This window comes from Hyla sarda, chromosome 12 (assembly GCF_029499605.1).
Source record: "Hyla sarda isolate aHylSar1 chromosome 12, aHylSar1.hap1, whole genome shotgun sequence".
In the NCBI taxonomy this organism is placed as follows: Eukaryota; Metazoa; Chordata; class Amphibia; order Anura; family Hylidae; genus Hyla; species Hyla sarda.
In genome coordinates this window covers 49,708,296-49,736,293 of record NC_079200.1, presented here as the reverse complement: position 1 = coordinate 49,736,293, position 27,998 = coordinate 49,708,296, and the positions used below count along the sequence as shown (strand labels likewise).

General features: G+C 42.5%; 1 protein-coding gene across 3 annotated transcripts in view; it reads right to left on the bottom strand.

The window, feature by feature from the left end:
- Positions 1–340: 340 nt before the first annotated feature.
- Positions 341–27,998, bottom strand: part of LIMD2 (LIM domain containing 2) — a 42,867-nt gene continuing 15,209 nt past the window's right edge. For 2 of the 3 annotated variants that reach the window (XM_056548203.1, XM_056548201.1), the window contains exons 2-5: positions 5,656–5,734; positions 4,822–4,866; positions 3,573–3,712; positions 341–1,331 (exon numbers count right to left, since the gene is read on the bottom strand). In XM_056548203.1, the coding sequence (XP_056404178.1) occupies positions 1,169–1,331; positions 3,573–3,712; positions 4,822–4,866; positions 5,656–5,697 (390 nt within the window). In that variant the 5' untranslated portion in view covers positions 5,698–5,734 and the 3' untranslated portion in view covers positions 341–1,168. Of the gene's footprint in view, positions 1,332–3,572; positions 3,713–4,821; positions 4,867–5,655; positions 5,735–20,691; positions 20,714–27,998 lie in introns of those variants that run through there. The other variant, XM_056548202.1, reaches the window with a different exon arrangement.

Below are 27,998 nucleotides of genomic sequence, written 5' to 3'. Positions count from 1 at the left end.
ACGTATAGGCCACCCATTGTTTGTGCAGCCCTGCCTGGATAGGATTGTTAAACGAGCGCTGATCTACGTGATCAGCACTTGAGTCTGGCAGCAGTCTGCCTGTGTAATACCACCCTAACAATGGAGCAGAAAACAGAACACCACAAGACACAAAGATACAAAACAAGGAAAAAAACAACTTCTACTAAAGGTCCCGCATTGTTGGAGAACGAACCTCCTTCTACATCATGATACCCAGAGACCTCACTGCTGTAGAACAGTTACCGAGACCCTGAGGGGCCCAAGCTCAGGGCAGAAGTGCAGCAGCAGATTGCAGTGCATCACTACAAACACAAGGAGATCCTACAGAGGCTTTTATTGTACAATCAAGGCTCAGGGATATGTTAAAAACAGTCTGTAAACAAAACCCAATCCCAGTGCAGAGTATTGGTAACTCTTCACCCGACAGAGTCAAACATCCTCGGTCGGCAGTGGCAGAGTTAAGGAATGTTGCAGGTTCCCTTTCCAGCAGAAAGAGAGAAAGTGGTGAAGTTTTTTTTTTGTTTTTTTTTTAAAGGCCGGAGGGAGGTGAAGGATAAAGATCGCCAGGTGCCACTCCGACATTGGGAGCATATCCCCTGAGGTTGCCGAGCAGTGCCCCTTATCACTGGCAATGCCAAGTCTTCATACCGACCTGTCCTAGGAAAACAGGATCCCTGGGGAATGAATAACCAATGGTCTTGCTGTGCGATGGGTACAGCTATTCACCTGAGATTTCCAAATTAAAAAGGCAGCAGCTGTTGGGGGGTCCCCCTAACCACTGAAACATGCCCATGCAATTACCTCCCACTTGCTTCTGTGGATAATATTATTATGAATTTACATACCCTCCTTCACCCTGCTCCCACCAGACACATTCAAGAAGCCACCTGGGCCTAGAATTTAAAAGGGCAATTTAATGGGGTAAAGCAAAGCTTAAAGAAAAAAAATGTCATGGCCCAGGTGGTGTCTGACATCTTGCAGTTAAACCCTCCCACCACTAGGAGGACTAACTGTACATGGTAATCATATAGAAAGTGCCTTTATATGCATTGAACCCCCCTCCCCCTACCAATGAGGCACATGACTCCACCCCAAGTGCATTGTGGACGAGAAGCTAAGCCCCTAGAGAGATGAATATTCTGCACCCTCAAGGTGCCTTGTCTCCAGGTGCATCCTGTTCTTTGTGGGTCCACAGATCCTTATGGGGCCGGCGTCCGAAGCCTTCATCATAGTTCCCTTTGCTTTTGAATAGTTGCTGGAAGTGAGGCTTGCAGTAAAATTCTCCATGCAGGGCGGCATAGGAGCCCAGGCTGGGGAAGGAAACACAAAGAAGTGTGATGAGATTCCTCAGGAGTATCTTTGTGCTCGGCTACCTTACTGTTATAGATATAGAGAGCAAATATGACCCATATGTCAGGCACTGTTCCAGGTTCCAATATAGAATAAATGTAGCCAAAGCGAATGTAGCGGTTAAAGTACCAACAGGCACTATGTTTATTAAGGGCCAATGACGTGTTTCGGAGGTAAAACCCTCCTTCCTCAGGTTGCCAATCTGAGGAAGGAGGGTTTTACCTCCGAAACGCGTCATTGGTCCTTAATAAACATAGTGTCTGTTGGTACTTTAACCGCTACATTCGCTTTGGTTACATTTATTCTATATTGGAACAGCGCCTGACCTATGGGTCGTGTTTGCTCTCTATATCTACCTCATTGAACAGGATTGGATCCTCCACCCCTGTGACCCACTAGGCTTTGCAGTTCGTTCCAACCAAGATTTTGTCTGTACCCCCTATCCAAGGGTGATAAGCGCTGATTATCTGCCCCAAAGCGAGCAGCCAACCAAAAGTCTGGTGCCCTTTGCCACCTCCCATTCCACCCTGTGTCTTGGGTAATACACGAGGCGTGGTCCCTCTTTTTTCTCTTTTACCCTAGATACCTTACTGTCATGGAATCTTGGACTACCCCTTTAAAGGGAACCTGTTCTCAAATTCATGCTGTCTGAAGTAATCAGGGTGGTCCTCAGCAGCTTCTGTCTACCCCAGTCTTGATTGATCCATCTCTCCCTATACTTAAAGGGGTACTCCGGTGAAAAACTTTTTTTTTTTTTTTTTTTTAAATCAACTTGTGCCAGAAAGTTAAACAGATTTGTTAATTACTTCTATTAAAAAATCTTAATCCTTCCTGTACTTATTAACTGCTGAATACTACAATGGAAATTCTTTTCCATTTGAAACACAGAGCTGTCTGCTGACATCACAAGCACAGTGCTCTCTGCTGACATCTCTGTCCATTTTAGGAACTGTCCAGAGTAAAAGGAAATCCCCATAGCAAACATATGCTGTTCTGGACAGTTCCTAAAAATGGACAGAGATGTCAGCAGAGAGCACTGTGTTTCAAAAAGAACATAATTTCCGCTCTAGTATTCAGCAGCTAATAATTACAGGAAGGATTAAGATTTTTTAATAGAAGTACTTTACAAATCTGTTTAACTTTCTGGCACCAGTTGATTTATTAAAAAAAAAAAAAAAAAAAAAAGTTTTTCAATGGAGTACCCCTTTAAACAGGAAGAAATCTATCAAACAAGGCTGGTGGGGAGGACTCAAACAGCATATTTGGGATGACAGGTTCCCTTTAAGTATAATAGAGGTAGGCATTTTTGTAGATAAGCCACTATGAGGCCAATCCAGAGACAGGTTTTACATCAGTCACACTCATTCTTGCCAAACTCACCAGCATACAGGCTGTGCTGACATGTTACGGCTTATTAGCATTACCGCAGGCGCTGTTGCAGTGAGTGACTAAATTCACTGTAGAAGTTGTGTGTTTTACGGAGATTATGCAAATCATGGCAAAATGCGCCATTTATAACAGTGATTTTGGTCATTCACAGCAAAAATGTAGTAAAAAGCAGAAATGTGTTAACACAGCCTGAAATGGGGATTATAAAAAACTAATGGAAATCAAACCAGCGACAATAATAAAAATAGAAATATTATTAAAAGGATTACTCCGCTCATTCAGTTCCGAACGCTGTGTGTGGGCTTCCGTGTTCACGCCCGCCCCCTCGTGAGGTCACGGCCTCCCCCCTCAATGCAAGTCTATGGGAAGGGGGCACGACGGCTGTGACAGACTTGCATTGAGGGGGCAGGATGTGACATCACATGACGGGGCGTGACGTCACGGGGGGGGGGGGGGCGTGAACACGGAAGCCCGCACACAGCGTTCGGAACTCAATGTTCCGGACGCTGGATCGTGGAGCAACCCTTTAAATCAGTAGTCTCCAACCTGTGGCCCTCTGGCAGCTGCAGAACCTAAAGTCCAAGCATACTCTGACAACCAGGGCATGCTGGGAGTTGTGGTTTTAGAAGCGACTCATCTTGATGACTAATGTATTAGATTTCCAGAGCTCGTGATGTGACCATTCATGTTAGAGGCACAGCTCTACAGTGTGATCATCAAACAGAGCCCCCCCCAATATCTCAACTTTCTAGACTGCAAGGACTGGTATATTAGTCAAGGCCAAGGCAGCCATGCTGCATCTGTATACTCACCTCAGTTTGGTACTGCAGTGCTTACAGCAAAAGCATCGGTTGTGGAAGATATGTTTGTCAGCGACCAGCCTCTCCATGGGGTAAACGGTCGTCTGGCAGGATGAGCAGAGTTCTCTAACTGGGGGCTTCATGCTAAAAGACTGTGCGGAGAATGGAGACTCAATCGTTTGCACTTCCTTTACACTTAATACATACAGATTATATAATAATTTATATTATATATACACACACACACAGACAGTACAGACCAAAAGTTTGGACCCACCTTCTCATTCAGAGTTTTCTTTATTTTCATGACTATGAATATTGTAGATTCACATTGAAGGCATCAAAACTATGAATTAACACATGTGGAATTATATACATAACAAAAAGTGTGAAACAACTGAAAATATGTCATATTCTAGGTTCTTCAAAGTAGCCACCTTTTGCTTTGATTACTGCTTTGCACACTCTTGGCATTCTCTTGTTGAGATTCAAGAGGTAGTCACCTGAAATGGTTTTCACTTCAAAGGTGTGCTGGTGTGGAGGAGGAAGTGTGATGGTGTGGGGTGCTTTGCTGGTGACACTGTTGGGGATTTATTTAAAATTGAAGGCATACTGACCCAGCATGTCTACCACAGCATCTTGCAGCGGCTGCTATTCCATCCGGTTTGCGTTTAGTTGGACCATCATTTATTTTTCAACAGGACAATGACCCCAAACACCTCCAGGCTGTGTAAGGGCTATTTGACCAAGAAGGAGAGTGATGGGGTGCTGCGCCAGATGACCTGGCCTCCACAGTCACCGGACCTGAACCCAATCGAGATGGTTTGGGGTGAGCTGGACCGTAGAGTGAAGGCAAAAGGGCCAACAAGTGCTAATCTCTGGGAACTCCTTCAAGACTGTTGGAAGACCATTTCAGGTGACTACCTCTTGAAACTCATCAAGAGAATGCCAAGAGTGTGCAAAGCAGTAATCAAAGAATAAGGTGGATAGAACCTAGAATATGACATATTTTCAGTTGTTTCACACTTTCTTGTTATGTATATAATTCCACATGTGTTAATTCATAGTTTTGATGCCTTCAGTGTGCATCTACAATTTTCATAGTCATTAAAATAAAGAAAACTCGGAATGAGAAGGTGTGTCCAAACTTTTGGTCTGTACTGTATATATATATATATATATATATATATATATATATATATATATATATATATATATACACACACACACATGTAAAAAAAAAAGGAAGACACTTGCTCACCTTTGACCTTTGCACAACGCTGGCTCCGGGGTTGCAAGCAGCTTCCTTCAAAAAGAAAAAAAAAAAAAGACTGACATTTCAGAGATGATAAAATTATGTTTGTGTCACATGCATCCTGTTTCCTGCCTATTTTGCCTCGGTAAAGAAACATTCAACTAAATTCTGTCCATCATGTTGTTTTTGGGTCCAATGAGTCGTCCTCCCCATCACCACCTTTTATCTTTAGGCTCAAGGGTAAACATTTACCTCACTTGGTCACTATTGGAGAGAGAGTACAGACAAGTGGGGAGATTTATCAAAACCTGTCCAGAGGAAAAGTTGCTGAGTTGTCCATAGCAACCAATCAGATCACTTCTTTCATTTTTGAAACGGCCTGTGAAAAATGAAGTAAGCGATCTGATTGGTTGCTATGGGCAACTCAGCAACTTCTCCTCTAGACAGGTTTTGACAAATTTCTCCCAATGAGGGGATGTCTCCACTTTCCCGTCACAAAGTGGCCTAGGTCCCACCCCTTGTCCCAAAATTATTGCTCCACGTGCACTAGCAGTGGAAGGGGGAATAAATGTACATGTTTTTGGATACACATATTCACAATAATCATTTTTAAAAAAATCTATAAAAAGATGTAGAAACAAGAGGCTAATAGGTCAGATCCCAAGTGACTTCTTCATATGAAAAAATACTCTGACATTTATGTTGTTCTGCAGCCTCTTTTATGTTCTAGGTCTAAACTTTATGAGGCAAAATGTCATTCCTCATCGGTATATGCCCAGGCACTAAACAATGGCGTCCTTGTCAGCAGCGGGCCGCAGTGAATGGATGGACTGTACTTACATGACCTGTGGCCGCTGTGGTGGGAATTTTAGCCTGAAACATCTCTCTGGATTTCAGCTCAGGTTTATTTAATTCTCATCTGAATATAAAATGTAAAAGAGAGAAGAAAAAAAAAAAAAACATTAATCAGAGAATCTTTAAAGAAGATGTACAGAGATCCCTCAACTTACAATGGCCTCAACATACAATAGTTTCAACATACAATGGTCTTTTCTGGACCATTGCAACTTGAAACCAGACTCAACATACAATGCTATGGAATCTGCGAAACGTGTCAATGGCTGGAAGAACCGACCAATCAGAATGGGCATTCACTGGTAAAACCCCTGTATTACTGAAGTGCATGCACTGACTGAATGTCTGGTAGCGCCCCCTACAGTACAGGGAGGTACTACATGGTCTGTACTACTTTTAACCTGTGCCAGGGTTAGCTGCTCCTTTGGACACCAAGTAAGGGGCGACTCCATTTTACTTTTTTAAAACACTGTGTACTGTACAGGACCCTGAAGAAGCTCCTGTCCTCCACATAGACCAGTGTTTCCCAACAAGGGGGCCATCAGCTGTTGCAAAACCACAACTCCCAGGATGCCCGGACAGCCTTTGGCTGTCCGGGCATGCTGGGAGTTGTAGTTTTGTAACAGCTGGAGGCACCCTGGTTGGAAAACACTGAAACAGACAGTGATTTATAGCTCCCAGCTTACTTACTTTTATATGTAAGGATTTGCTTTATCTATATTAGTTATCTACTTATTTTTCTTTAATCCTCACTTTTTCCTATTTTTAGGGTACGTTCCCACACGGCGTATTTGCTGCGTATTTGCTGCTGCGTATTTTATTTTCCCTGTTGAAGTCAATGGGTAGGAAAATACGCAGCAAAATACGCCATGTGGGAATGCACCCCTTAAATGACATTTTGGTGGCTTCAGAACCAATTACCAGGTTTCCATAGAGTTCTGGTCTCAACATACAATGGTTTCAACATACAATGGTCGTCCTGGAACCTATTAAAAATATAACTTGAGGGACTACTGTACTGTATAATTCAGAGGAAAATTCAGAGGCCCCCCCCCCTCAAACCCCCAAAATCAACAGGCCCCCCAACAGTTGACTCATGAAACACATTGTATGATGTGCTAGCCATCCAATGGAGTATATCTTATGCACTCCTCAGTTATCATTATTATCAATTATATGGGCAGAAGAAAAGTCATTGTTGGGGGGGGAGGGGGGGGGGTGTGTGACCTTTTTTTTTCCACTCTTTCTGCTTTACCACATACAGCAGGCCCGTAACCCCAGAAAGAACAATCTCTACCTCTTTCTCTGGGAAGTTGTGGCCGGAAGAGTATGAAGGGGTTACTGCAGCTTGTCAAAGGCACCTCTGTCATTTCCCGTAACCCTGTGGCTTCTGCTATTTCCTGACAGATTGCACCATTCTCTAGTAATACATGTCTGTTCTATAGAATCTGTTCTGCCCCCCCCCCCCCCCTCACCAGAGGCGTAAATTGAAAATCCTTGGCCCCCAATGCAAAATAGGTCATGGGAACCCACCTACCATGTGGGTCTAATGTGGCAGAAGGGGCTTTGGGCCCACTAAGGAACCAGAATCTAGGAGCAAACTCTACACCCTCTATAACTATGCTCCTCCCTCTCGACCAGGGTTTATATTTAAAAGGGTCATCTAGTCTAAAAAAATCATTAGAAACCCGTCTAGGGAAATCTAGATTCTAGTCCTCTGTTCAGGATCCTCATCTATTCACCATAGTGAGTTTACAAAGAGCATCTCATTCTGGAGGACCTGTCCTGTCCTGCAGTACACAGACAACCCCCTGATCTGTACTGCCATTGTGCAATGCTTTATTTCACCTGTAGTGGCGCTGCGGGGGATACTGAATATCTTCAGAATACACTGATCACTGGGAAACACTTTTTAATCAACATTGTCCAGGGACTATTCTAAGGCTAGAATTTTGGTAAATAAAAAAAAAAAAAAAAAAAAAGGTCCAAATATTTCCATGATAGTTTTTCTCTGTATCGGTCCCACTCCTGGCTTTGGCTAAAAAATACTGACCAAAATACCGTGTGTAAATTCGATCTTACAAGTAGGGATTACCCAGTGCGGAGAATCAAGTGAATCATACATTCAAGAGTACCTCTCATGATCTTGTAAAATTTTATAATCCTCCCAGTTCACTGCCCCAATCATGATAAACCACCCCCTGCCTTTATTTTTATTATTTTTTAGTTTTCTACCTTGATATTGCTCTGTATTTTCTGCTCAGTTTAAGTCAGATACACAAGAGGAAGGAGGATATTCGGCTCCCAAACTGGATAAAAGTACGGTAAGGCTTTATTGGTACATATTCAAATCCAAAGTAATCGTGAAAGTGAACTAAAAGCACAAACGAAACGCACCGACGCGTTTCGACTTGTATACAAGTCTTAGTCATGGTCTTCGACCATGACTAAGACTTGTATACAAGTCGAAACCCGTCGGTGCGTTTCGTTTGTGCTTTTAGTTCACTTTCACTATTACTTTGGATTTTAATATGTTCCAATAAAGCCTTACTTTTATCCAGTCTTTGGAGCCGGATATCCTCCTTCCTCTTGCCCATCTGTTGCACCTGGGAACACTGCCCTCGTCTCTGCTCCGAAGCTTCCACTGGAGGGTGTGCTGAATACTATTATGTTCTGGGTCTGCATGCTGCAAACGGGGAGCTGAATCTTACTATTTCTACTTGGAATCTAAGTCAGATACACAGACTGGGAAGGGGCGTTCCCCAGCAGGTGTGACATCATCTGAAGCCATACAGGGAAGAACTGCCTCCCTCACTCTGCTACACACAGCCCAGAGTAGATCAGTGTGAGATGAGCTATGATTGGCTAAGGCTGCACACACACCCACCCCTCAGCACTCCAGACTGCATTTCCTGATTTCGGACTTCTGTCAGGCCAGCAGGAGTCCACAGTCTGTGCAAGAGATGGGGGGAAATGTGCTCTGGACAAGTAGGGAGACACCTAGTGGTACCTTTTTTCAACATTAAAAAAAAAAATGAAGTTTTCTATGTTTTAACAAAATACATTAGAAAGATTTATTTTATTTACCATAAGGAATGCAACAGGCACAAATTTGTTTTAATGACAGTGCCCATTTAAAGATGACCCTGCATGACAAGCTGGCGCAAACTACTAACACGGAATCCTGACATCTGCCTCAGAGCCATCTTTTTCCTTTTTCCCTTCATAGTTCTCATGGTTTTCCCACAGGGTTAGCGGGTCATTTCAGACATGTCTGGTCACAGCATGGAATCTACACATATGTGAGTCAACCCCCCAGGGGCGAAAAACAAATAGCAAAGTCAATGTTTCTGTACGACGCTGTTCACTATTTATGTGTACTGTTTTTTCGGACGGCTAAGAATGGTGAAAAATTTTTTTTTATAAAAAATTGGTTATTAATATACTTATTATATATTGATAATAAAAATGCTTTTAATAGCTGATGACCGCCCTATGCAAATGTGTTTGGCTCCCATGAACTTACATTCAATGGGAGTGGCTGGGTGGTTCAGGTGGTTTTGTACTGTGCCCAACACCAAGGAGGTGATTATGTATTAGGACATCTATGTGGCAGGAACGATCAATAGGCTATGTTTAAAGGGGAGTGCTCGGGACCCCAGAGGGATCGCTATTAGTTTCCTTTTGCAATTTATTGCCCAAGTAGAGATCTTTAGGATACCCGCTGTATGGCACACGGAAGTTCATTTAACACTGCCTATGGATCAGCATTATAAATGCACTCTCCAAGCTGTCACAAAACTACAACTCCCAGCAAGCCCTGACAGCCATATGATGAATACCCTCTTTATCAGTGGTCTTTAACCTGCGGAGCTCCAGATGTTGCAAAACTACAACTCTCAGCATGTTGGAAGTTGTAGTTTTGCAACATCTGGAGGTCCGCAGGTTGAAGACCACTGCTCTATATCGGCGGTCTCCAATGGTGGTCATTCAGCTTTTGCAATACTACAACTCCCACCATGCCCGGACAGCCAAACATGGGATTGGTACACTATGTCAACAGTCTCCAGCTTGTGGTCATTCAGCTTTTACAAAACTACAACTCCCAGCATGCCCTGACAGCCATATGATGAATACCCTCTATATCAGTGGTCTTCAACCTGCGGACCTCCAGATGTTGCAAAACTACAACTCCCAACATGCCCTGGCAGCCATATGATGAATACCCTCTATATCAGTGGTCTTCAGCCTGCGGACCTCCAGATGATGCAAAACTACAACTCCCAGCATGCCCGGACAGCCGATGGCTGTCCGGGCTTGCTGGGAGTTGTAGTTTTGCACCATCTGGAGGTCCGCAGGTTGAAGACCACTGCTCTATATCGGCGGTCTCCAATGGTGGTCATTCAGCTTTTGCAATACTACAACTCCCACCATGCCCGGACAGCCAAACATGGGATTGGTACCAAGATGAATACACTATGTCAACAGTCTCCAACTTGTGGTCATTCAGCTTTTACAAAACTACAACTCCCAGCATGCCCTGGCAGCCATATGATGAATACCCTCTATATCAGTGGTCTTCAGCCTGCGGACCTCCAGATGATGCAAAACTACAACTCCCAGCATGCCCGGACAGCCGATGGCTGTACGGGCATGCTGGAAGTTGTAGTTTTGCAACATCTGGAGGTCCACAGGTTGAAGACCACTGCTCTATATCGGCGGTCTCCAATGGTGGTCATTCAGCTTTTGCAATACTACAACTCCCACAATGCCCGGACAGTCAAACATGGGATTGGTACCAAGATGAATACACTATGTCAACAGTCTCCAACTTGTGGTCATTCAGCTTTTACAATACTACAACTTCCAGCATGCCCAGACAGCTGGGAGTTGTAGTTTCGCAATAGCTGGAGAGCCACAAGTTGGAGACCACTGCTTTAAAGGAATTTTACTAAACAAGGGTCAGCATGTACCCAAGACCAATCTAAGCGCCAACCTAACAGAAGTAACAGCAGAGTAATGCCTGCCGCCGCCGCAATGCCATCTCACTGAAGTTCCCTGTGTGCCCAGATGGCATGTTCTCCTCACATATAAAAATAGCTTGTGATGCGCACAGAACCCGACCACCCACTGTTACCAGGAACCAGAAATGGGAAAAGCAGCAGCTGATAATAAGCAGGGGAAGGATACAAAGTGCCGAGACCCAATAAAAGATAGAAAATGATGTACTCACTGCAGCAGCTCTCCTGACACTGAGGCTCCAGAATTTGGAGAGATGACACTTCCCCCGCCCCCTGTACATCTGAGTGTGTAAGTCGCCTCCCTAGGGCACACACAGGATGCGCACATCAGACACAACAACACTTCCTGGACTCGCTGTGTGCACAGCTCAGTGCAAGAGACTATGGGGGAGATTTATCTTTGCTTTTAGAGCATTTTTTTGTCTATGTTTTGGCTCAGTTCAGGCGCAAGCAGCATATTTAGAGACTTTTCTGCGTCTTTTGATATTGACAGTTTCACTCTTTTTGCCTACCTGTAGAACTTTTTCTTTTTGACCATGCAAAGGTCACGTATTTATCATTTGCGACTTTTGTCAAAAGTCGCTATTTTGTGCGCAAAGGTACTTTTTTAGGCGCAAAGCTACACCACCTACCAGTAGGCGTGAGAATTACTTCGACCTTTAACCTCTTGTGGACGACAGTGTCCCACTCCCCTTCTATGACACGCACCCAGGAGCTGAGCACGGATCATAGCTGGGTAGTCCTGGCCATCTCTAATGACAGACATCACCGATCACGGTGATGCCCGGCTTTAACCCCTTAGACACCGCAATCAAATTTGATTGTAGCGTCTAAAATGCAAGTAAAAATGTCCCGGCAGTGCTGTGAAATTAAAGGACATCTGCAGCGTGATTAACACTTATCCCCTATCCACAGGATAGGGGATAAGTGTTTGATCACAGGGGGTTCGACCGCTGGGACCCCCTGTGATCTCCTGTACGGGGCCCCGGCTGTCCCGTGCAGGGGGCGTGCCAGCCGCAGCATGACGTTGCAGCCGACACGCCTCCTCCATACATCTCTATGGGAGAGGCGGGGAGGCAGCGTTCGTGCCTCCCCCAATAGAACTGTATTGGGACGGGGAGTCACCGTCGACCTCTAGGTCGATGCTACGGGCCTTAGCGCTCACTATGAGCGCTAATGGCGGCGCCCCGTTAGGGAGATCGTGGGGGGGTCCCAGCGGTCGGACCCCCCACGATCAAACACTTATCCCCTATCTTGTAGATAGGGGATAAGTATATATTGCGCTGCAGTTGTCCTTTAAGTAAAAACACCTAACCTGCCAAATTCAGGACCTGGGAAAGTGTCTACTTCCCTCCCTCACAAGCGTCTAGAAAAAGGGTATGTGGTAGAGCTCTTCCCACCACAGCAGAGCTGCGCAAAATTCATCATCCTGCTGCACCTTCTTGATAAATAAGATGCACGCTAGTCAAACCCACCACCCAAATACACGTGGGAAAATAGCTCTACCATAGACATTCTTTCATAAATCTGGGCCTGTGTCACAGCAATAAAAACGAGGTGCTCCCTGACACTAGCACACCCCTATCCATCCACAGCAGGAGGCGCTAGTGCCCCCATCTCATTTTCACGACTCAAGTGAAGAGGACATTCTTGTACAAGTCCCAACTCTATTAAAATGTGACACAAGACCCACTCGGAATGGACCCTCTCTCTTTCTCTCTCTCCAGGGGCCACACAGCAGCTACATGGTTGCCTCTATGGTAAAGATACTAAATAGCTATAATGAAAACCAAGCTGGATTTGCAATAACGGCGTCACGCCCCTCCCATAGACTTGCATTGAGGGGGCGGGGCACGACAGCATGAGGGGGCGGGGCTATGATGTCACGAGCTCTCGGCTCCAGCGTTCGGGACAGTTTGTTCCAAATGCTGAGCAGCGGAGTACCTCTTTAATGTAGGAGCTTATCATGTAAAGGCTATAAAACCTCTGACAGACACTTGGTAGGATAGAAGCCATGTTTGTCTGCATGCCGGAGTGCCCATCAGTCTAAATCCACTCTGCCGCACTGTATATGCATTTTATACGTAAAAAAAAAAAAAAAAAAAAAAAAAAAAAAAAAAGACAAGATTCCATCAAGTTTAACCTAAAACCCTACTGTGTTGATCCAAAGGAACGCAAAAAAAAAAAAAAAACATGAGGCCGATGCCAATTGCCCCATGACAGGCAATACGAATAAATCCCTGGATCAACATTCTATCCACATACATCTAGTATCCATAACTTCTATTATATTTTTTCTTGAACTTATTAAGTCAGACATCACAACATCATGGAACAGAGCACAACCCTTCTTCATATGTGCCAACTCTGCCAGGTCTCACTTTTACCACTTTCATCAATTTATCTGTACGCATAAGGCTCCTGAATATCATACATAGAACAGGAATATGGGAGCAGCTAGTAGAATGCTTCTCTGGTGCTGGCATTCATCTGGGCACTCATTGTGGGTGGCACTTAAAAAGTACCTGTCATGATCTTGTTAAATTTTATAATCCTCCCAGTTCACTGCCCCCATCATGATAAACCACCCCCTGCCTTTATTTTTTATTATTTGTTAGTTTTCTACCTCGATATTGCTCTGTATTTTCTGCTCAGTCAGATTCACAGACTGGGAAGGGACGTTACCCAGCAGGAGTCACATCATCTGAAGCCAAACAGGGGAGAACTTCCTCCCTCACTCTGCTACACACAGCCCAGAGCAGTTCAGTGTGAGATGAGCTAGGATTGTATAAGGCTGGTCTCCTCATATGGGGACAAGAGATCTTAGGGCTCCTCAGACTATGGGGCCTGGTTGCAACTGTACCCTCTGCACCCCAGCCCCCCTATAAATCACAGCATTTTTAATTCCTACCAAGAAAAATGGAAAGCAGATTCTACATGGGTTTCCACAGATTCCAATGTAGAATCCATTGATTAAAAAAACAAACAAAAAAACAAACTCACTCTGAACAAGGTCTAAGGCAAACAGATTTTGTGGCAAATTTGTCAGTAGTATACACTGAGGCACTGTGGCTGTCTCTGCTGCGGTTTGCTCATTTTGTACATTTTTCTTATTGCAGAATGTAATTTTATAAAATCATTCAACCATTTGTTTCAGTTACAGTTGTCTCTGGGAAAGCTGGGTGACAACCAATATGATCGCCATTACTGCTACCACAGCTATAGCCACCCAGCTTTTTCAGATTCCTGAATAACAATCCTGCCAAACTGTGCAGTGACACAAAACCCGTAGAATCCTAATATAACTAGGAATATTACTAGGAAGACTGTCCCTTCAGGACTCTGGAAAAGATAGATTACAACAGCATAACTAATGTAAGGTAACAGCATGTCTTTTCTGGGCAACTTTGGCATCAATTATTGGGTACAATCTGGTGAAATATTTTAAGTTTTTATAGTGAAAAAAAAAGGGATGGAAAAGGAGAATTGGAGGAGCAGAGTCCTATTCTTGATGGGTTCTCTCTAAGGTGCAGAGGACTGGGCCTCATCTGGCTCCTTTAATTGAAGGCTTTGTGGCTCCTTTCTGGGTGCATTATATTAAAACCCTTCAAAGACACAAGAGCGAGTGACTGCGCTGCCCTCCTCCCTCCCGCGTGGAGCAGCCAAATACTTGTAGAGATCTGCGTCTTGTCCGCATGTGTCCTCCTAAAGCTTGTTTGTTTTTCAACGATCCAAAGTCTTCTCTAATCAAAAAGGGATTACAAACATCGGAGTTTACAGCCGGCCGCAACATTTCAGACATTTCCCAACTAGTAAAAACTTTACAAAACTGGGCAACAGATGTCACATTGTAGATTTAGCTGCTGTTTACAACTAGAAACGCTCAAATGTTTTTTCATGTAAATTTATATAAATTGCCCCCCTACTGAGGTCCTTTATGGATAAACACGCTGTATATAGTTTAAGTAAGGAAGACGCTTGTTCGCCCAACAGCTATCTCTCTCGATCTTCCCATACATATATTAATAAGGAGATGTTGGGGGTTTGGGGGGCAAGCTGCTGCCAGACTCCTCTGGTGAAAACAGCTCAAGTAAAACAGAGATCAGGCAGCTGAAACTCAACATGCTCAGTTCTCCTCTCCCTCCTCATCATGTAGAATTGGGATGATTCACCGGTCTCCCCAAAATCAGTGGGTTTGGCTGATGATCAATGTTAACAGGGTACTCCCCTGGAAAACATTTTTTATTTATTTTAAATCAACTGGTACCAGAAAGGTAAACAGATTTGTAAATGACGTCTATTAAAAAAATCTTAATCCTTCCAGTACTTATTAGCTGCTGGATACTACAGAGGAAATAATTTTCTTTTTGGAACACAGAGCTGTCTGCTGATATCATGACCACAGTGCTCTCTGCTGACACCTCTGTCCATTTTAAGAACTGTCCAAAGTAGGAGAACATCCCCATAGAAAAAAAAAATCCTGCTCTGGACAGTTCCTAAAATGGACAGAGATGTCAGCAGAGAGCTTTGTATTCCAAAAAAAAAAAAAAAAAAGAATTTCCTCTGTATTAATCAGCAGCTAATAAGTACTGGAAGGATTAAGATTTTTTAATAGAAGTAATTTACAAATCTGTTTAACTTTCTGGCACCAGTTGATTTAAAAAAAAAAAAAAAAAAAAAAAAAAAAAAGGTTTCCACCAGAGTACCCCTTTAATGAGCTTATTACAGTGCTTGACTATGATCACAAGGGACGTCACATCCTCTATTACTAGGTCAATGCTGTTTGTCAGCTGATCGCTGGGCCTATTACACTGGGAAGTATTGGCCTGTTCAGCCGTTAAAGGAGTAGTCCAGTGGTGACCCAGTGGTGAACAACTTATCCCCTATCCTAAGGATAGGGGATAAGTTTGAGATCGCGGGGGGTCCGCCCGCTGGGACCCCCAACAGCCCGCGGGAAGGAGGCGTGTCGACCTCCGCACGAAGCGGCGGCCGACACGCCCCCTCAATACAACTCTATGGCAGAGCCGAAGCGCTGCCCTCGGCAATCTCCAGCTCTGCCATAGAGATGTATTGAGGGGCGTGTCGGCCGCCGCTTCTTGCGGGGGTCGACACCCGCTATCTGGCCGGAGAGCCTGGCCCCCGTACAGAGAGATCACAGGGGGCCCCAGCGATAGGACCCCCATGCGATCTCAAACTTATCCCCTATCCTTAGGATAGGGGATAAGTTTTTCACCACTGGACTACCCCTTTAACCATCCCGTGTAATAGGGCCCTTATTGCTTCCTTACACCATAGTCCCACTATTCTTACAGTAAAGAATGTCTTCTATGCTAGTGTGTAGAAATGTTCATTTCTCTAGAGCAGTGGTCTTCAACTTGCAGACCTCTAGATGTTGCAAAACTACAACTCCCAGCATGCCCGGACAGCCAACGGCTGTCCGGGCATGCTGGGAGTTGTAGTTTTGCAACATCTGGAGGTCCGCAGGTTGAAGACCACTGCTCTAGAGGATGCACCCTTGTTATAAATCATAGGCGTTTTACATACTGAAGTAGTATAGTAAACCTCCCAAGCGTCTTGAAGCCTGTGCAGCATATAGAGGAAGTGCATCATAAAGAACGTCCTATGGTCATTTCAACTAATGTACCAACAAGTCCTTATATGGTGGACACCCAGACAGGAAGTCAAATGGATACTAGAGTACACCTAGAGTATTAGAACCTTAAAGGGGTACTCCACTGGAAAACATTTTTTCTTAAATAAACTGGTGCCAGAAAGTTAAACAGATTTGTAAATTACTTCTATTAAAAAAAAAAATCTTAATCCGTCCAGTACTTATCAGCGGCTGTTAAGATCCACAGGAAGTTGTTTTCTTTTTGAATTTCCTTTCTGCCTGACCACATTGCTCTCTGCTGACACCTCTGTCCATTTTAGGAACTGTCCAGAGTAGGAGCAAATCCCCATAGAAAACCTCTCTGGCTCTGGACAGTTCCTAAAAATGAACAGAGGTGTTAGCAGAGAGCACTGTGGTCAGACAGATAGGAAATTAAAAAAAAGAAAAGAACTTCCTGTGGATCATAACAGCAGCTGATAAGTACTGGAAGGATTAAGATTTTTTTAATAGAAGTAATTTACAAATCTTGGTTGGTTAAGGTAGCTCACCCGATCCTATCGCAAGACAGAAGACCTCCAACGAAGATACAAAACGGCAATAGCCAGCGATTAATTAACCTCAACTTTATTTTTGTCCAGATTAAAACATCGACATGGATTCGTCTCAGACACAAATACAATGGTATGAAACGAAGGATACGTCCAGCATGACGCGTTTCAGGTCACGTGACCCTTCATCAGTTGCATCTGATGAAGGGTCACATGACCTGAAACGCGTAATGCTGGACGTATCCTGAGTTTTGTACCATTGTATTTGTGTCTGAGACGAATCCATGTCGATGTTCTAATCTGGATGAAAATAAAGGTGAAGTTATTTTATTTCTGGCATTAACTTTCTGGCACCAGTTGATTTAAAAAAAATAAAAATGTTTTCCAGTGGAGTACCCCTTTAAAGAAAACACAAGAAGAGGCCTGCAAGAAGAAAAACTAAAATTCTACAAAATATATAGATAGCTAATAATGCCAAGGGTCTGAACCCCTTTAGGGTACTTTCAGACGTGAATATTTAGCTGAATATTTTTTGCTGCTGATTTTCCAACCAATTGACTACAATGAGTAGGAGAATCTGTAGCAGAAAACCTGCACGTGTGAACATACCCTTAAAGGGGTATTCCAGGAAAAAACTTTTTTTATATATATCAACTGGCTCCAGAAAGTTAAACAGATTTGTAAATTACTTCTATTAAAAAATCTTAACTTCAGAAGCTCATAAGTACTGAAAGGATTAAGGTTGTTCTTTTCTGTCTAAGTGCTCTCTGATGACACCTGTCTCGGGAAACGCCCAGTTTAGAAGAGGTTTGCTATGGGGATTTGCTTCTAAACTAGGCGTTTCCTGAGACAGGGGTCATCAGAGAGGACTTGGACAGAAGAAAAGAACAACCTTAACTTCAGAAGCTCATAAGTACTGAAAGGATTAAGATTTTTTAATAGAAGTCATTTACAAATCTGCAACTTTCTGAAGCCAGTTGATATATATATAAAAACGTTTTTCCTGGCATACCCCTTTAATGATAATATTTACACTGGACATTCAATACTGGGGTAGACGGTATGCCACCTTCCCTGCAAAAGATCTTTGAAAGGGCATCAAGGATATTGTGATCCCCATCATGTTTCTACAGGGTTGTTCTTGTAATAAATTATGTATGAGTATCTCATCACATCACCGGGGATCTGCTTAGGCTTCAGATCTTTCTCCAGAACATCACATTAGAGGCTGGACGTGACCTCCCAAAACCTCATATAAAAAAACAGGGCAGATGCCAACTCGATTCCCCAGCGCATTCATATTAAAGTAATGTATTCCTGAGCCCTGCACTCATTTTACTGGAACGTCTCCTTTGCTACAGCGGAAGTCTAGATGATCTTTTCTTCTGGCTGCATCTCCTGTTGGCTTTCTGGCCGTATGTCTATTTTTCTGCTTGTTCATCTGACCAGCCGACCTTGGGAAATTTGTTCCTTGTCTCTCTGGCTTCCGCATAAAGAAAACAAGCCTGATAGACATAGGCCATGTTTGCTATTGTATTCAGCTGTGGAGTGATGAGCTGCAGTACCAGGCACAGTCTATAGAGAAAGGTGGCACTGTTTTGCTACATACATGATATACCTGGGTGTTGCAGCCATTAGGACTTCTACACATATCAAGTGATACAAATATACAGGGTCCATATAGTAAGCCCCCCCCCCTTTTATTGGATTAATTTATAAAGGTACATATCTGTCTATATAGGCACAAGATAATAGTCATGTCCTTCATGTTATTTTTATATGAAGCTGGGGACATGACTGGCTGCTAAAAACTAACAAGAACTGAACAAACTGATGCTTTGATGTCAGAGACCCAATACCCTGCCAATAAACATGTATGTTCTATAGTGGGACTTTGATAAGCGTCCACCTAACACTCCTGCTGCCGCTTATCCCAGGAACCTACCTGCCTGAACACTAGAGATGAGCGAACTTACAGTAAATTTGATTCGTCACAAACTTCTCAGCTCGGCGGTTGCTGACTTTTCCTGCATAAATTAGTTCAGCTTTCCGGTGCTCCGGTGGGCTGGAAAAGGTGGATACAGTCCTAGGAGACTCTTTCCTAGGACTGTATCCACCTTTTCCAGCCCACCGGAGCACCGGAAAGCTGAACTAATTTATGCAGGAAAAGTCAGCAACCGCCGAGCCGAGAAGTTTGTGACGAATTGAATTTACTGTAAGTTCGCTCATCTTTCCTGAACACTGACAGTCCCTTTAATCATCAGATAAGTGTATACAGATAAAGGCAATTTTACCTCAATCTATTATTAGAGAATTGTCTGCATTTGCCAACAAATATAATGTTTTTTTTAGTTACTTTTGTATTCTCTGATCATTGATTTGAGATATTGGTTGGTAAATGTTGAGGAGATCAAACAACAGCATCAGGTCCCTGTGAACAGACTACAGATTACATGGATTAGATTTAAAGGGGAATTCCGGAGGGGGAATTTTTTTTTTTTTTTTTTAAATCAACTGGTGCCATAAAGTTAAACAGATTTGTAAATTACTTCTATTAAAAAATCCTAACCCTTCTAGTACTTATCAGCTGCTGTATACTAAAGCTATACTTCACAGGAAGTTGTGTAGTTCTTTCCAGTCTCATAACAGTGCTCTCTGCTGCCACCTCTGTCAGTGTCAGGAACTGTCCAGAGCATGAGAGGTTTCCTATGGGGAATTGCTTCTAATCTGTACAGTTCCTGACATGGACAGAGGTGTCAGTAGAGAGCACTGTGGTCAGACTGGAAAGAACTTCACAAAATATTCTGTAGTATAAAGCAGCTGATAAGTAGTGATGAGCGGCATAGGCCATATTCGAATTTGCAATATTTTGCAAATATATGGACGAATATTCGTCCTTTATTTGCATATTCGCTATGTTCGTTTTTTTTCATATGAAAATTTGTAATGAAAATTTGCATAGTGCGCATGTGCGATTATATCTTTCACCTAAAGGAAGGGAGGGATCAGTGTCCTCTGACTGGAAGTGCTGATATTCGCGAATATTTTCATATATTCGCATATATTTGTCATTACGAATAAATATAACTATATTCTAAATATTCGCTAAACCGCGAAGTGCCGATATTCGCGGAATAAATAGCATTTCGAATATTCGTGCTCAACACTACCGATAAGTACTGGAAGGCTTCAGATTTTGAAATAGAGGTCATTTACAAATCTGTTTAACTTTCGGGTACCAGTTGATTTAAAAACATTTGTTTTCCACCGGAGTACCCCTTTAAACCTATTGGATCCTATTGTATGCTTTCAGATCAGCGGTGTCTGGCAGCTGCTTATCTATACCCCTGTATTAATAGCATGCAGGCTCAGTTGAACAGAACGTGCATGTTTATATGGAAGCTGCTGATCGGATGATTGATGGTCAGCTTATCCATCTGTATTTTATATAGTCTCTAGGATGGGTATTTTTTATTTTTTTTGCACTTATGTCCGTTACCAAAGGCGTAACCTGAAGCAAAATCGGTAACAGCCCTCCACCCCGATCTCGCTAACAATAGACCATTGGGTCCCCTGAGACACTAGGGCCGTGGTGCACTGGCTAACTTTGCATCCTCTATAAGGGTGCATGCACACCACGTTTTTGCTATACAGTTCCCGTATACGGTTTTAAGTTAAAAATCGTATGGAACTGTATAGAAAACTGTATGCATTGACTTTACATTGTAAACCGTATGTCACCCGTATGCATCATCGTTTTTTTTTTTTACCCTTACGCAAAACCGTAGTCTACCCCGTTTTTTTGGTCCGGGTGAAAAGCTGTATTAAACCGTATACGTACAGAACTGTATGGGAGAGATTTATCAGAACCTGTCCAGAGGAAAAGTTGTCCAGTTTCCCATAGCAACCAATCAGATTGCTTCTTTCATTTTGCAGAGGCCTTGTTAAAAATGAAAGAAGCGATCTGATTGGTTGCTATGGGCAACTGGGAAACTTTTCCTCTGCACAGGTTTTCATAAATCTCACCATATGTGCGTAGGGTTCCATCCAGTTCTGACCATACGGTTTTTGACTTTGCACAGTTTTTTTTTTCTTGGAATTTCAATCAAACAAGTGAAACTTTATTCAAAATGGAGTGAAAAGTTAAAAACGTATAAGTTTTTTTCTTAAAAAAAACGGATGCAACCGGACATCATTTTTCAAACCGAATACGGTTTTCAACCATATATGAGTTAAAATTTGTACACACGTTTTGCTACAGTATAGTCTGGTTTTGAGGAATCCGTTTTTCACCAAAAACCTGATACAGGAACTGTATTGCAAAAACGTGGTGTGCATGCACCCTAAGGCTGGGTTCACACTATGTTTTGTACTTACGGTCCCGTATACGGCTGGGAGAAGGGGGGCGGGGCTTAATCGCGGCGCCCGCACTCAGCCGTATTCGGGAACTGTATTTAATGCATGTCTATGAGCCGACCGGAGTGAACCGCAGCCTCCGGTCGGCTGCATTTTCAGCCGTATGCGGTTTCCCGACCGTAGGCAAAAACGCGGTCGACAACGTTTTTTGCCTGCGGTCGGGAAACCACATACGGCCGAAAACGCAGCCGACCGGAGGCTGCGGTTCACTCCGGTCGGCTCATAGACATGCATTAAATACGGTTCCCGAATACGGCTGAGTGCGGGCGCCGCGATTAAGCCCCGCCCCCTCCTCTCAGCCGTATACGGGACCGTAAGTAAAAAACGTAGTGTGAACCCAGCCTAACAGTGTTCCAAAATCTGTGGCTCTCCAACTGTTGCAAAACTACAACTCCCATCATGCCATGACAGCCGTTGGCTGTCAGGGCATGATGGGAGTTGTAGTTTTGCAACAGCTGGAGAGCCACGAATTGCAGAATACTGCCCTATAGCTACACCATAGTTTGTATCCCTTCATACCGCCACACTATCTTCTTAGGTAATAAACCACTATACTTTATATGAACATATTACATTGCGTAAAATAAATATTTGCACGTTTCCCCTTTAATAAAAGCGATGTATCCCATCACTCCCCTGAGACGGTGAACTGAGAGGCCCCAGCTGTCTTACTACACAGCAACATCACGAAAGGAAGAATATACCGGTCCCAGTGTCTAGAAACCAGTACAGCCGTAAAACAAAGCCATCGCCCACAGCAGCCAGATTCCAGCTTTTTATTGTTCCAGAGCGGATTAGAAAGTGAAAGCAGAGATCTGATGGGTTGCTATGGGCAACTGCTTTTCATATCTGCATGAGGCCTAGTTGCATTTCCTTAGTGTCACAAACATGGGTGACAAGAGACATGGCCGGGGTTACGTCTTTAGCTGAGCTGCCACCAAGCTTTTTCAGACTCCTGATTAGTAAACAAATGTACTTTTGGCCTTCAAAAGACTGGATAAACTAAGTCACATCCATTGTCACGAAGGTCATTAGGGTTGTCAGCCAGTTGTAACCACAGCCATATCTGTTATTACAGTCATGTTTATGATACTGAATAACACGCGTAAAAATTAGGGTCACACGCCAACCTAATATTTTCACCTTAGCGGATAGACTACAAAAAAAAATAAAATAAGAAAAACTAAAAGGGGTACTCTGGTGGAAAACTATATTTTCTTTTAAATTAACTGGTGCCAGAAAGTTAAACAGATTTGTAAATGACTTCTATTAAAAAATCTTTATCCTTCCAGTACTTATTAGCAGCTGTATGCTACAGAGGAAATTCTTAGCTTTTTGAATAAATTTTTTGTCTTGTCCACAGTGCTCTCTGCTGACACCTCTCTCCGTTTCAGGAACTGTCCAGAGTAGTATAGGTTTGCAATGGGGATTTTCTCCTGCTCTGGACAGTTCCTGATACGGGCATCAGGTGTCAGCAGAGAGCACTGTGGACAAGACAAAAAAGAAATTTAAAAATAAAAGAACTTGAAGTACTGGAAGGATAAAGATTTTTTTAATTGAAGTAATTTACCAATCTGTATAACTTTCTGGCAACATTTGATTTAAAAAAAAAAAAAATGCCTTTAAAAAGCCAGTGCAGATGTAAAATGAAGCTGCTGCCCATAGCAACCGATCTCTGCTTTAATTTCCCTAGCAGCTCTGGAGCAATGAAAGCCGTGCTGTGATTAGTTGCTATCGGCAACAGCGCCATTTTAAGTCTGCCCCGGTTTTAATGCAAGAGGCCTAGTACTGTTTTCTTCGTATCATAAACATGAAAAAAAAAAAAAAATAAGGTGCCGTAAAACATAACATAACTTTTACTGTTAGTAGGGTATAAACCACCCAAATCAATTTTACACAAAAAGTGACAACAGAAAATCAATCACTAATAATTGTTAAAAAAAACTAACTATCAATGCATCCCGTTATGTAAATAAGGATAACATACTGCAAGATATCATATGGTATGTCAGAAATCTTGATCGAAAAACAGTCATAACGCTGCATGACATAATTACAAAAAACCTCAGAAATCATCCAACGTGTTTCTGTTGCAGTTTAAGTAATTTGTCAAACCGAATGTCATCAGGGGTATTATAGAACATATAGGGTGTCACAGAAAATAGCAAATTATGATCAAGACACGAATTGCCACGGCAGCCATAGAATGGGGCGAGTACCAATAATCAGTCACCATTGCTGGAATGAGGTAAATAGAAAGATACTCCTCCTATATAGGTCATAAGGATCCCCCGCAGATCAGCGTCACTAGTTAGGGTACAACTGGGGGAGAACTAGGGTACAACGACGGCTGTGCAGTTGGTCAATAGAGGTAGAGCCTCACAACAGTCCTGCAGTGATATCGCTGATCTGCGGGGGATCCTTATGACTAGAGATGAGCGAACTTACAGTAAATTCGATTCGTCACGAACTTCTCGGCTCGCCAGTTGATGACTTTTCCTACATAAATTAGTTCAGCTTTCAGGTGCTCCTGTGGGCTGGAAAAGGTGGATACAGTCCTAGGAGACTCTTTCCTAGGACTGTATCCAGCTTTTCCAGCCCACCGGAGCACCTGAAAGCTGAACTAATTTATGCAGGAAAAGTCATCAACTGCCGATCCGAGAAGTTCGTGACGAATCGAATTTACTGTAAGTTCGCTCATCTCTACTTATGACCTATATAGGAGGAGTATCTTTCTATTTACCTTATTCCAGCACAGAGCATTATTATTACAAATGGTGACTGATTATTGGTACTCGCCCCATTCTATGGCTGCCGCGGACAATTTCTATCTTGATCATAATTAGCTATTTTCTGTGGCACCCTATATGTTCTATAATACCCCTGATGACGTTCGATTTGTCTAATTACTTAAACCGCAACAGAAACGCGTTGGGTCATTTCTATGAGTTTATTTTGTAAATATGTCATGCAGCGTTATAACTGTTTTCGATCAAGATTTCTGACATACCATATGATATCTTGCAGTATGTTATCCTTATTTACATAACGGGATGCATTGATAGTTTTTTTTTTTTTTTTTTTTTTTTTTTACAATTATTGGTGATTGATTTTCTTTTGTCACTTTTTGTATAAAATTTATTTGGGTGGTTTTTACCCTACTAACAGTAAAAGTTACGTTTTACGGCACCTTATTTTTATTAGTTTTTTTTCATGTTTATGATACTAAGAAAACAGTACTAGGCCTCTTGCATTAAAACCGGGGAAGACTTAAAATGGCGCTGTTGTCGATAGCAACTAATCACAGCACGGCTTTTATTGTTCCAGAGCTGCTAAGGAAATGAAAGCAGAGATCGGTTGCTATGGGCAGCAGCTTCATTTTACATCTGCGCTGGCTTTTTAAGGCATGAGGCCTAGTATTTTCACGTTAACATAAACATGGCTGCGGTTACCTCTTCAACCTGGCTTTAAAGGGGTATTCCAGGAAAAAAAAAAAAAAAATTTATATGAACTGGCTCCAGAAAGTTAAACAGATTTGTAACTTACTTCTATTAAAAAATCTTATTCCTTTCAGTACTTTTTAGCTGCTGAAGTTGAGTTGTTCTTTTCTGTCTAAGTGCTCTCTGATGACACGTGTCTCGGGAACTGTCCAAAGTAGAAGCAAATCTCCATAGCAAACCTCTTCTACTCTGTGCAGTTCCCTAGACAAGCAGAGATGTCAGCAGAGAGCACTGTTGCCAGACAGAAAACAACAACTCAACTTCAGCCGCTGATAATTATTGGAAGGATTAAGTTTTTTTAATAGAAGTCATTTGCAAATCCGTTTAACTTTCTGGAGCCAGTTGATATATATATATATAAAAAAAAGATTTTTCCTGGAATACCCCTTTAAGGGTATGTTGAGATGACTAAAAATAGTGCTGATTTTTGCCTAAAATTAACACATTTCACCATGTCTCCCAACATGGCTGCTTTCTTCCAAAAACAGCACCACCTCTTACCCCACAGGTTGTGTCTGGTATTGCAGCCCCATTCACTTTATTAAAGAGCTGAGTTGCAATAACAGAAACAACCCATGGACAGGTACGGTGCGGGAACAGTGGTCTCCAAACTGTGGACTTCCAGCTGTTGCGAAACAGCTTGCGGCTGTCTGGGCATGCTGGGAGTTGTAGTTTTGCAACATCTGGAGGTTTACCGTTTAGAGACCACTGTTCTAGAGGAAAGTATCTGTTTTTCTAATCCTTGGCACACACATTATCTTTTTGAGGAGAAGAGAAGATATCTGTGGGATCCCGTTACGTGAATATTGTACTCGAACGCAGTGTACATGGAGAACTGTGTCACAGTAGCAAACAAACAGATACAGGACTCTGTTACATATTTTGAAGGTTGAAGGATCAGGATGTACAAATAAAATTATGATCTCAGTTGCTGGAATCCAAAATCCCACAAGCGGCATGGGCTTATAGCCAAAGTTAACTCTGGCTGCTGTTTTTTAAAGTGGTACATACATCAATAAAGCACACATAGGATAGTCATATATATACATATTTGTGTAGAATTGGCTGTATTTTCTCCGGCTTAGTGCTGTGTTACCCTTAAAGGGGTATTCCAGGAAAAAACATATATATATATATATACTGGCTCCAGAAAGTTAAACAGATTTGTAAATTACTTCTATTAAAAAATCTTAATCCTTTCAGCACTTATGAGCTTCTAAAGTTAAGGTTCTTTTCTGTCTAAGTGCTCTCTGATGACACCTGTCTCGGGAAACGCCAAGTTTAGAAGCAAATCCCCATAGCAAACCTCTTCTAAACTGGGCGTTTCCCGAGACAGGTGTCCTCAGAGAGGACTTAGACAGAAAAGAACAACCTTAACTTCAGAAGCTCATAAGTACTGAAAGGATTAAGATTTTTTAATAGAAGTAATTTACAAATCTGTTTAACTTACTGGCGCCAGTTTATATACATATAAAAAAGTTTTTTCCTGGAATACCTCTTTAAGATAAGCGGCACCCAGTGTCTGACGGACACTTATCTATTTCCAAAATAACACACAAGTTCATCCAAGCTGAATGTGCATGATTATGGGGTAGCATAGGGGGACATAAGTCCTTTTCTGCTATATCATCGGTATAGCCCAGTGGTCTTCAACCTGCGGACCTCCAGATGTTGCAAAACTACAACTCCCAGCATGCCCGGACAGCCAACGGCTGTCCGGCATGCTGGGAGTTGTAGTTTTGCAACATCTGGAGGTCCGCAGGTTGAAGACCACTGGTATAGCCTATAGTGTTTAAAGGGGACCTGTCAATTCCGCATTGTAAAGGCAGACAAGGTTGGCCAAAGACATTATGGAATTTAAAACAAACATTTTTAAAGGGGTTATCCAGGAAAAAACTTTTTTTTTTATATATCAACTGGCTCCAGAAAGTTAAACAGATTTGTAAATTACTTCTATTAAAAAATCTTAATCCTTTCAGTACTTATGAGCTTCTGAAGTTTAGGTTGTTCTTTTCCGTCTAAGTAATCTCTGATGACACCTGTCTCGGGAACCGCCCAGTTTAGAAGAAGTTTGCTATGGGGATCTGCTTCTAAACTGGGCGTTTCCCGAGACACGTGTCATCGGAGAGGACTTAGACAGAAAAGAACAACCTTAACTTCAGAAGCTCATAAGTACTGAAAGGATTAAGATTGTTTAATAGAAATAATTTACAAATCTGTTTAACTTTCTGGAGCCAGTTGATATATAAAAAAAAGTTTTTTCCTGGAATACCCCTTTAAATAAAAATAAATAATTCACTGTCGCTAATACTTCCTCTCCAGTCTAACTGATATTCTATCCAGTCATTTCTTTAATGTTTCAAAAATTTTACCCAGCTTTCCCAAGCTCCTGAACTTCAAAATCTGCAACAATACTTTAGAGCAGTTGTTCCCAACCAGTGTGCCTCCAGCTGTTTCAAAATTTCAAGTACCAGCATGTCCGGACAGCCAGAGGCATGCTGGGAGTTGTAGTTTTAAAACAGCTGGAGGCACGCTGGCTGGGAAACACTGCTTTAGAGTATATTCGCATGCAACTTGAGCTTGAAGACAAAAAGAACCCGATTCACATACATGTATGGAATAGATTTTTCTACTGCAGAAATTTCTGCTGGGTGTGAATAGATACTTAAGACATCCCTTGCCCCCATATTTATTGAGTCTGGGAAAGCTGGGAGACACCCCCCCCCCCCCCCCCATCAGTGTTGTAATAACGGCCCTATCAATTGTCACACAGCTTTCTCAGAACAGATAAGTAAGAAATAGTAAAAGAGCAGAAATTCCAATTCACTGCTATCTTGATCCTTCCAGTACTTATTGGCTGCTGTATAAAACAGAAATGTGCAAATTACTTTTCTGTCCAACAGTGCTCTCCGCTGACACCTCTGCCCGTGTCAGGAACTGTCCAAATTAGAATCCTATCCCCATAGAATACCTCTCATGCTCTGGACAGTTCTCCTGACACGGACAGAGGCGTCAGCAGAGAGCACTGTGGTCAGACTGGAAAGAACTTCACAAATTTCTCTGTAGTATACAGCAGCTGTGAAGTACTGGAAGGGTTAAGATTTTTTAATAGAAGTAATTTACAAATCTGTTTAACTTTCTTGCACCAGTTGATTAAAAAAAAAAAAAACAGAAAAAAAAAAAAAAACATTCCCACCGGAGTACCCCTTTTACGTCATAAGACCAAATGGAT